The sequence below is a fragment of the Elephantulus edwardii genome, unplaced genomic scaffold, assembly GCF_000299155.1.
Source record: "Elephantulus edwardii isolate Elephantulus edwardi_28Jun2011 unplaced genomic scaffold, EleEdw1.0 scaffold00033, whole genome shotgun sequence".
In the NCBI taxonomy this organism is placed as follows: Eukaryota; Metazoa; Chordata; class Mammalia; order Macroscelidea; family Macroscelididae; genus Elephantulus; species Elephantulus edwardii.
The window spans coordinates 19606921-19616982 of NW_006399783.1; the positions used below are offsets into that span (position 1 = coordinate 19606921).

Consider the following 10062-nt stretch of genomic DNA (forward strand, 5'->3'; position numbering starts at 1 on the left):
TGTGGGAAATACTTCCTGTTTGGCTTCAACATTGTCTTCTGGGTGAGCGCTGGTTTGGCGCCGGGCCTTGCACTGGGGTGATGGGAGGAGGGGATGCAGACTCTCTCTAGGAGGAGTCCACTTCCTGCCACAAAAGCCTAGGGTTTGGCACTGTCCTTGCACACTGTCTCCCCCCTCCCAAGGGACAGACCGAGGGAGCGTGGAGAGGCCTGGATTGTGGGAGGTCTGGTCCCAGCCACCTAGGGATGTCTTTCCCAGACAAAGTAGAGAAAGGGGTAAGGCTTCTTTGAAGGCCCTTGGGGTACAATTGGTGCGGATCACCCACCTCTTTGCTTTCTGGTGTGTGGGGTGCGCGTCGAGCCCCAGCCCTGGCTCCTCCGCCGGTTGGGTTGAGTGTGCAGTGAAAGGAAGGGGCGGGCCCCCGTCCCCTGCCCCAACCCCTTGCTTCTCTAGCACCTGGGCCTGGTGCCCCGCCTTTACCTCCTGCGAAGGGAGTGGGTCAAAATCCTCTCCTCTTTACTCTCCTGGGTGCCTGCTGGGAGGGACCAGGGCCTAAGACCTCTATCTGGGAGAGGGGAATCCCCCTTATTGGGAGTCCTGGAGTTGGCCCTGCGGAACCAAGTTCAGTACTCCCTAGCTGACCAAAACCGAGACCCCGGGGTGGGTGTGCTCTTGCCTGGAGAAAGAAGACGTAGCTGTCCCTCCCGGGATAGCATCTATGTCCCAGGGCCCTGCCAAGTCATCTTCCCTCCCCCTCCCTCCTCTGGCCAGCGAGGCTGCCGCCTCTGCAGTCCCTGTTCCCCAAGCCATCGCTTAGGATGCCTGGACCTTTTAGTTCTCTTGGGCTAACGCGGTGGCACTGCCCTCCACCCACATGCTGCCCGAGCTGTTACCCTGATGGTATGTCCTTGGGCCCCACTCCTGCTCAGCTCACCAGGGCGTGGGCAGTGTTCAGAGAACTAGAAGAAAGCCTGGGGCTCTGGGCCGACCCAGTGCAGCTTTGAGAGCTGTCTCTCTGCACAGCAACTTCTCTTCCTGAGCAGAGCCAGTTAGAGAGAGCTTGTCCTCTGGGTTGTTAGGTTAAATAATGAAAATAAGGAATTCTAATCTATTGTCTAATTCAGTGTAGGGAGTTCTGTTGCCCTAGTATCTAGAGATGCCATCCCAAAGTCAAGGAGTTTGTATCCACCAGCCGCACTATGGGAGAAATATGGGCAGACTCCTCCCGGGCGATTTACTGCCTCTGAAAATAAGCTCAAGGGTCAGTTATGTGTCGATCTGACTCAGTGGTACACAACAATACATTGCGGGCTTATGCTTATAACTACCTTTTAATGTCTCCGTTATACAAATGGGGAAACAGTCACAGAGAGAGTAAGTAACTTACTTAGAGGCACATGGCCAGTAAGAGCAGAGCCCTGGTGACAACTGAGTGGGTTGTGCGTGGGGGGAGAAGCAGAATGGTGAGCAGAGGAAGAAGCCTGGAGTACCAAGGGGAGAGCCCCAGTTTTGTTCCTGGGACTTTGAGAGTGGGGAGCAGAGCACAAAAAGCTGGGTGCTGGGGCCTAGGGAGGTTTTATGATGAGGGTCTTGTGGAGAGGGCAGGACTTTTGTATTGGGGTTATGCAGTTGCCATGGGGAAAGGGAGGTGCAGAGCAGAGGCAGGATGTGGGAACCCTGGAGCAAAGCTAAGGTGGTAGGAGGAGACAGATGAAAAAGGCTCTAAAGGAAGTCATGAGGCTGAATTGACAGGACTGGCAAGCGGGTGGTTAGACTTGGGTCAAAGTGACAAAGGAGGTCTCTATGACACAGGGTAACAGGCCCAAAGAGACTTTTTTGTTTGTTTGTTTGTTTGTTTCTGTCATAGGTGGACCCTTTCTCAGAACCTTCTAGGAGCTTGTCAGTGTTCATAGAATACAGGGTACAGCCCTGACTCTTTGAATGGACTCCATGGCCCTGTGGAAAGCTGTTCTGGGTTTCCCCTTTCCTTTGTCCCTCACATACCTGGTCTCACAGTGGGGCATTTGCCAGTCTCTCCTTTGGAGCACTCTTCTCCCAGCTGCTCCTTCAGACCATCCCAACCTCAACTAAACAGCAACACCATTCCCAACTGCACCCTCCAGAGCACCCCCATTGCCTCAGTCATTGTCCATATGCCACCTTGTTTTAATTTTCTTTAGGAGCTTAGTCAACATCTGGAATTGTTTGCTGTAACATCAGTCTTTCTCACAAGAGTGTAAGCACTTGGAGGGCTGAAGTGAAAGCTTCTCTCTTGGCTACTGTGTTCTGAGGATGGGGGAGACATATCTCCAACAGGTGGGGGCAGACAGAGGTTTGGGTAGAGATCCTGGGGGAGGCTAGTGTCACTCGTCCTAAAGCCAAACTCCCTGCCATCGAGTTGATTCAAAAAAATAGCAAACTTATAGAACAGAGAAGAACTACCCCATAGGGTTTCTGAGCCTGTATCTTAATGTAGGCAGACTGCCCATCTTTGTCCCAAGGAGCTGCTGGTAGGTTTCAGCTGCTCATCCACTAGTCAACAACCTGATATAATGCACAATGCCACAAAATCTCCTAGTGTCACAGTGAGAGGGGAAATGAAGTCAAAGGGAAGAGGGTGGAGGTTGGGCAGAAAGTTGAGAGTGAATAGTAGAAGGAAAGGTGCTGAATTAACCAATGAGGGATGAAGGAAGGAGACAATGGTCCCTTCTGGGCAGGCCACATAGGGTGTGGCAAAGAGGTGATGTTTGAATTTCACAGTACCAGACCCAGGGTATGCAAGGGGATTGAAAAGGAGGGAAGCTGTTTTCCAGAGAAAAAGTGCTTGGGTCTGGAAAGGGAAGTTGATGAATGAGAGGAAGGAACCAGGAGAGGAAACAGGTGGGTGGGGAGGCCTGAGGAGGTGGGAGCTTGGACAGCTGCCTAGGGCAGGAGGGGGCTTCTCCCTCTGGGTTGACTCCAGAACCCTGGCAAGCATCATGCATAAAGAGAGGAGTGGGCTTTGATGTCCAGAGTCCTTCAGGAAGGAATGAAGGCAGTATGATTGGAAGGATTAAGAGGGTGGGGAGAGGTCATTCAGGGTTTGCCCAAGTAGGACGTGTGAGGCCAGGGTTCAGGAGGCCCAGGCAGATCATGGCTTGCTGCCTTTGAGAACAAAGCCTCTGGTCCGGACTGAGGCCCTTAGCCCAATCCTGTCCTGTATCAGGATGACTTTTCACTCAGAGTCTTTTCTTGTGTGCTACAAACCCACTGGGGCAAGTGGAGGTGAAAAGAAGTGATTAGAAAGGTGGTGGGACAGAGTGGCTGCTTCAAAACAGATGTATTGACCAGTGGATGGGGAGATACAGACGACGGGACTACTGGGCACCTGCAGGACTGGGTTTGTAAAGGGAGAGTGGGAGCTCTCGCATAGGAGTGTGCTAGGAGCAGAGGCGAGGGACATTATTGCTAGGTTGGAATGTCCTAGGGGCCCACTGCTCTGGTAAGGCGTTCCAAGTAAGGCCTGGGGTCACATGCCAATCCTGAGACTAAGGAGAGGCGGCACTCTTGGTTCTAGTCGCCCCAGACTGTGTCCTGTTGGGGAGAAAGAATGGGATGTACTCTTGGGAAGGTAGGTTAGGTGGTAGATCACTTATATACCACCTCTCTCCTCCCCTCTCCCTTTAGAAACCAAGTAACTGAGAGGGCACTTCATGCATAGGGAGAGAAGGAATGAGGGTCCTGGTTTTCTGCTTCAAACCTAAGCTCCCTGCTACTCTTGTAGGTGCTGGGAGCCCTGTTGCTGGCCATCGGCTTCTGGGCCTGGGGGGAGAAGGTAAGCTGATGGGGTACAGCCGGAGGGAATAGGGATTTGGCCATGGGGTGAGGTGGTGGGAGAGCCAGTTCTCTACATCTTCCCTGCTCTCCTGGCCCAGGGTGTGCTCTCCAACATCTCAGCGCTGACAGATCTTGGGGGCTTGGACCCCGTGTGGCTGTTTGTGGTGGTTGGAGGCGTCATGTCGGTGCTGGGCTTTGCTGGCTGCATTGGAGCCCTTCGAGAGAACACCTTCCTGCTCAAGTTTGTGAGTATGCCTGATGAGGGCATGCACATTTATCCCACCAGTTCTTGCCTAGGATTGAGTAGCTTTATTAGTATGTTGTTATTGTTAGGTGCCATCCTGTCAACTTCAATTCATAGAGACCCTATGAACAAGAGATCTGAATTGCGAGGGCTGGGCGGGAAGAAAAGTGCAACAATGAATGAATGGAAATCCAAAGTCTCTGTAAACTTTCATTAACATTAATAATAATAAAAAATTAAAAAGATAATTTTAAAGAGATCTGAATCTTACCCTGTTTTGCACCATCCTCGAGATCTCTCCATGCTTGAGGCTGCTGTTACAGTCACTGGGTCAATCTCTCTTGCAGAGATTCTCTCTCTCATCCTCCACCTTCCCCAGCATGAGGTCTTTTTCCAAGGATTGGCCCCTCCTGACTGCGCCCAGAGTCTGTGAGATGAAATTGCCTGGCTTTTGCCTCTAGGGACTTGTTTGTTCTTTTGGCACTCCACGGATATTCAGTGCTCTGCTCCAACACCACAGTTCAAATTCATGGATTCATTTTTTGCTATCCTTATTAACTGTCCAATTTTCAGATGCACTGGAAGCAACTGAAAATATCATGGCTTGGATTTGGCACACCTTAGTCTTTAAACAGACTTAATTGTTCTTTATTAGGATTCTTTCTGTTGTAAATGACTAGAACCCATTGGCCCAAGCAAAAAGAGTGTTCATTGACGTCTGTAAAGAAAAGCACAGGGCTTTCTGACTGTGGAGACCCTTGGGTAGTGTAAATAGCAAAAGTGCTTGGCTGACAATCAAAAGGCTGGAGTTTTGAGTCCACCCATGGGTGCTTTAAAAGAAAAGCCTGGTATTCTAATTCCTAAAACCAGCCATGGAGGACAGTTCTACTCTGACGCAGAGTTGGAGTTGATGGATGGCAACCAGTTGGTTCTGGCTGCAGGCATATTTGAAACCACGCATCAGGCCACAGCTGGTCTCTCCATTTCTCAGCTCTGGGACCCTCATTCCCCATCCCTTCTGTCCCAGTAAGATGCTCTCCCACATATGCTGGTTTCTTCCATCCGGGAAGACAGGACTCTCTCCCAAACGCTCTGCTGATGGCCTTCAATTGCGTTTCCTTGGCTCCGATTGGCTGTCTCTGGACCAATCCAGTAGCCGGGGCGGGGAAGGCTGTGTTCTGATTGACAGCCAGTGACATGCTTAGTCCAACATCTGGGGTTGTGGAAGGGGTGTTGACTCCTGTGAAATCATTCAGGTGGAACGTGTTGATTTAAGAAAACAGGCATGTTGATCAGAGGAAGGGGAATGGATGGCTAGGTAAGGACAACACTACCTTTATACCATCATAAAGCAGTACTAAGATTGGCTGGGGATACTGGGTTTTTCTTGGACGCCCCAGGAATTGTCTGACCCCCAGCCTCCACCCATCTGTATACCCTGCCCCAGTTTTCTGTGTTCCTCGGCCTCATCTTTTTTCTGGAGCTGGCGACGGGAATCCTGGCCTTCGTTTTCAAAGACTGGATTCGCGACCAGCTCAACCTCTTCATCAACAACAACGTCAAGGCCTACCGGGACGACATCGACCTCCAGAACCTCATTGACTTTGCTCAGGAATACGTGAGTTGGGAGACAATCCAGGGCTAGACACAGGCAGTGCCGAATGGTTAATGAGTGAGGGAGCCAGTGCCTTATGACCTGCAACAACTCTTACACACTGGGCCTGCAGGTCCTTTGCATAGCCCCTAGTGATCCTTGGGTGCACCAACCTGCAGGGTTGCAGTTGGAATACAGAAGCCCCAGGCCTGGGTTTATGGCACCTAAAAGAGAGGAATTTTCTTCCTTTCTTAAACCCTTGGGGAACAGTACTGGTTGGGAATATGTTGCCGCTGACCCTTTGCCACTGCCCTCTCCACTCTGTATAGCTGCACCATCTCATATACATTATTTGCTTGGCCTCCGAACAGGTTAATTTGAGACTCTTCACAGATGCACACCCTCAAATTTATGAGACCCCTGTGCAGCAGTCAGTGAACAGTTTACTGGATCACAAGCACTTCCTAAATGCATATTCATACTCCTCAGAACGGCTGTACCCACCGTGGCCTCACCTACTTAGCCTTACAGCTGAGCCACCATCCACTGACTTTCTTAGGAGTGAGCTTTGGCCAAGCTCTGTGAAGACAGCCTGTGCTGATTTCTTATGCATTTTAATTAAGTTCTAGGAAGACCTCCCCTTTTTGATGTTCCTACACATGTAGCCCAGAACTCTGCTGTCATCCTTCATTCTTTCTCTAATCCATGATCATATCCTTGCCTTTCCTCCTCCTAAGTAGGCCAGCTCAGGACCCCTTTACAGAACTTGGTTCCCAGGCTCCTGGAGCTCCTCCCCTTTCCCTCTGACCTTCTGGACACAGGTCTGGGCTGTCTGTGGGCGGGTAGGAGGTACCCACCTGCAGGCTGCCTCAAGCGCCACACCCAGCCCCGCCCTGTCTCCTGCAGTCTGCGCTTCTCCTCAGGCAGGAAAAGCTTCTAGGGGCAAAGAGGCAGACGGCTACTGACCACAGGCCTGGCTCACCTGGAACTCTTCCCTCAAACCTCCCTAGTGGTCTTGCTGTGGAGCCCGAGGGCCCAACGACTGGAACCTCAATATCTATTACAACTGCACTGACTTGAACCCCAGCCGGGAGCGCTGCGGGGTGCCCTTCTCCTGCTGCGTGAGAGACCCTGCAGTGAGTGCGCGGGTGGGGGGCAACTTGGTACACTGTTCCCATGGAGAAAACCTCCTTAGGGCTCTGTTCAGCTCCCCTTGTTTGGGGAGAGGCAGTGATTTTACCGGGGTGCTCCTGCCAAGCTAGTCCGTGTCTGTGAGTGGTGGCCCAGGCCTACTGGCATGAGGGCTCCTTTTACTCTTCCCCAGAAGTCCTCTCTTTGGTGGGATGAGTTTGAATTTATAGAACCTCAAGGAACAGACACTGACCCAGAGGCTTCCCACCTCCTGTGTCCCCTGTCCTGGTGTCTGGCCACACTGGAGGCTCTGTTGGGGCTGGGATCTGGCCTTGCTCCCTTCTGTAGGGATGCATGGCAGGGGTATGTCGGCCCTACTGGGCTGCCACGCTAGGGTGGGAATGGTTTTCTGCAGGGCAAGGCTTTTTCAGGGATATCCTTCCAGTCACCATCTGTCTGGACCCCTTCTGTGGGCAGGGATTCTATAGGAGTGTGAGCTGTCATCTGGAAGAAGGATGCCTGGGCCTCAAGCTGCATTACAAGCAGTGGGTGGTCAGAATCTGGGGCTCCAACTGCTCTCTTAAGAAGGAAGAACTTGGGGTGTCCATTATAGAAAGCCTTTGTGGAATTCCTGCTTACAAGCTGCTCATTGGCCTGTTTCTCCTCAGGAGGATGTTCTCAACACCCAGTGTGGCTATGACGTCCGACTCAAACTGGTGAGGGGCCGGCAGGATAGGGCCCTGTGGCCCTGGGTTGGGGACAGGGGCTCATGTCCGTGAGGAAGGCGGTCCTGAGGCCCCTAGAGCTTGGCGCCACCAGATGTGGGAGAAGGAGCTCAGGGATAGGGACATAAGGAGGTTTTCTGGTCTGAACCCTTTGTTGAGCTCTGAGGTATGCCTGGCATCCCCTTTGGTGCTGATCCAGAGTTACATTCCAGTGGAGGGAGAGACAGATACAAGTGGCAACATTCATGTGAGGGTTTCAGCTAAGTGCTTAGGAAAAATAGCACGAAGGGATATGGGATGTAGAGAAGGTACCTTGGAGGAGTGGGCCTGTGTGGTGGCGACATTTTGGATGAAAAGGGGACAGGTCCTAGGGTGAGTGGGAGGAGGGTAGGGGCTCAGGTCTGAGAAGATGTCTGTGTACCCCCAGGAACTGGAGCAGCAGGGCTCTATCTACACCAAAGGCTGCGTGGGCCAGTTTGAGAAGTGGCTGCAGGACAACCTGATTGTGGTGGCCGGGGTCTTTGTGGGAATCGCCCTTCTCCAGGTACTGCTGTGGACTCGTGTACCCCCCTCCCCACTCCTTACCCTGGGCCGCACCCTGCAATCTCTCCCTCCCTGCCCTCTGTCTTACAGATCTTTGGCATCTGCTTGGCCCAGAACCTTGTGAGTGACATCAAGGCAGTGAAGGCCAACTGGTGAGGCCACCACACTGGCCACAGCTAACCACTTGACCCAGGCCTCTGTTAGGGGCTCTCAAGGCCCCCTCTACCATGCCCGTGATGGGCAGGCGTGTAGGAGCTATTTCTACTGGGACCTGAACTCCCCATGGGGCCTATGGGTGTAGGGCACTGTCTGCCCAAGAGAAAGCTGCCTCCAGGGCTGGGCCCTGGGCTGGCGTGCATGAGAGATGGGGGTGGGCGGGTGTGTATGGGGTAGTCACCACTTGGGCTGTTGGGTTCTCTAGGGCATGTTTATGAGGGTCCAGGTCAGGTGGGGTCGGAAGGTGCTTCTTGGGGGGCGGGGTCTGCACGTGTCTCCCCACTCTGGTGGGGATACTTCTCTGGGTGCTGCTGTGTGGTGCAGGCCGAGGGGCCCCCTCTTGCCTAGGACCTTGCTTCATGCAACCTCAGAGCTCTTTTCTCCACTGGCTGTGACCTGGAGTTGGCCAGTCACCCATTGCAGCCTCAGTGACCCAGACTCTAAAATGGGTCCAAGAAATCTCTCTCCCTTGCTTGCCTCTCAGGATCAAACGTGATGATGGCTACAAACTGCTCAAATAAACAAAAACTTTGAAAACCACTGGCGTGCGCCCACCATCTCAGAGGTTCCATCGGCGGTGTGGCCTCTGCGGAGAGCTCCGGCTGGGGCCCCTGACCTGACCCGCTCTGCCGACATGTTTTCTTTGGCCTGGGTAACTCACGTTTGAGCCGACCTGTGGAAATTGGTGTATTTTACATGAAGTCCAGACTCCTGGCTTCTCGAGGAGAATGACTATCTGGCTGCATGGGTTCTTCTGGGGCAGGGTCCCCGGGTCATGTAGATCCCTGTCCGTGGGGGGCCCGGCCTCCCCTTACAGGCTTTGATTGGGTAACCCCACCCTTCCACCTCTGCAGGGTATTTCAGAGTTGGACACTGAGGCTGCCATGGCCAGGCCTGAAGCAAAGCGTGATACAGAAAAGGGGGAGGCTGGCTTGAGAAGCCTGGAAGGGATTGGGCCATGCTGGGTGCTGATATGGGTGCCTCAGTGCCTAAAAGAGCACCTAGGGGGAGAGAGAGGTCAGGACTTTTCAAAGTAAGTGGAAACACATGAGTTAGAGGGAGCCTGATCAGTTGTTTAGAGGGCCGCAGTGAGTCAACTTTGTCGCACCTACTAACAGGCTTATGGGATTTGGGGAGCATTAGCCTGCAGAGCTTCCTCGTGCTCACCAGAGGGCGCCTCACCACAACGTTCCTTGGGTCTGACTGCTTTGCTCCTGCAGCTGCTTTGCAGCCTCATGCCACAGCCTCTCGCCTCACATTGCTACCTAGCTTTGCTAAAAGCACTTCTGGTTCAGGCCATGTGAAGACGTCTCAATGAACAAACTGGCTCGAATTTGGAAAGTCAGCTGCCTGAAGGGAAGTGTGTGTGGAGTGTCCTTGCACGGCTGTACCCTGGGCTATGGGGAAAAGGGGACGTTTGTTGGGTTGAGCAATCCCCAGCTCAGATGCTGGTAGACCAAGGTGGGCTGTGCAGATGGATGGAGTGGGCCTTTGTGTGGGTGGACTTTGACTCTCACTATTAATAAAGAAGCACAGAAAGACATTGCTCTGTAGTTAGACAAACATTTGCACGATTGAATCAATGGCATCTAGGGGCAATAGAGTGAGGTGGGGACTAAGTCAGCACCTCCCTATCTAGAGGAAGCGATGGTGCTGTTGACTTGTAGCTAATTACTGTGATGTAGGACTGCAGACCACATGTCAGAAGGCTGGAGAAGTCAGAAACCTACCTGTTCATGTGAAATAGCCTTGTTTTAAAGAATCAGCAACTAATTAAAATGAACCACAAGCCA

General features: G+C 52.6%; 1 protein-coding gene across 1 annotated transcript; it reads left to right on the plus strand.

Moving 5' to 3' along the window:
• Positions 1–12: 12 nt before the first annotated feature.
• TSPAN17 (tetraspanin 17) lies at positions 13–8209 on the plus strand. The gene is made up of 7 exons (XM_006884385.1): positions 13–42; positions 3915–4061; positions 5508–5678; positions 6665–6790; positions 7454–7501; positions 7938–8054; positions 8144–8209. Exons 2-7 carry the CDS (start codon positions 3996–3998, stop codon positions 8207–8209), a joined length of 594 nt encoding a protein of 197 aa, XP_006884447.1. The 5' UTR covers positions 13–42; positions 3915–3995.
• The last annotated feature ends 1853 nt before the right edge of the window (positions 8210–10062 follow it).

Coding starts and splice junctions, on each gene's coding strand:
- TSPAN17 (XM_006884385.1), top strand. CDS start 3,996: ATGTCGGTGCTGGGCTTTGCTGGCTGCATTGGAGCCCTTCGAGAGAAC. Junction 5,679..6,664: donor TTGACTTTGCTCAGGAATAC/GTGAGTTGGGAG, acceptor AAACCTCCCTAG/TGGTCTTGCTGTGGAGCCCG. Junction 8,055..8,143: donor TGGGAATCGCCCTTCTCCAG/GTACTGCTGTGG, acceptor TCTGTCTTACAG/ATCTTTGGCATCTGCTTGGC.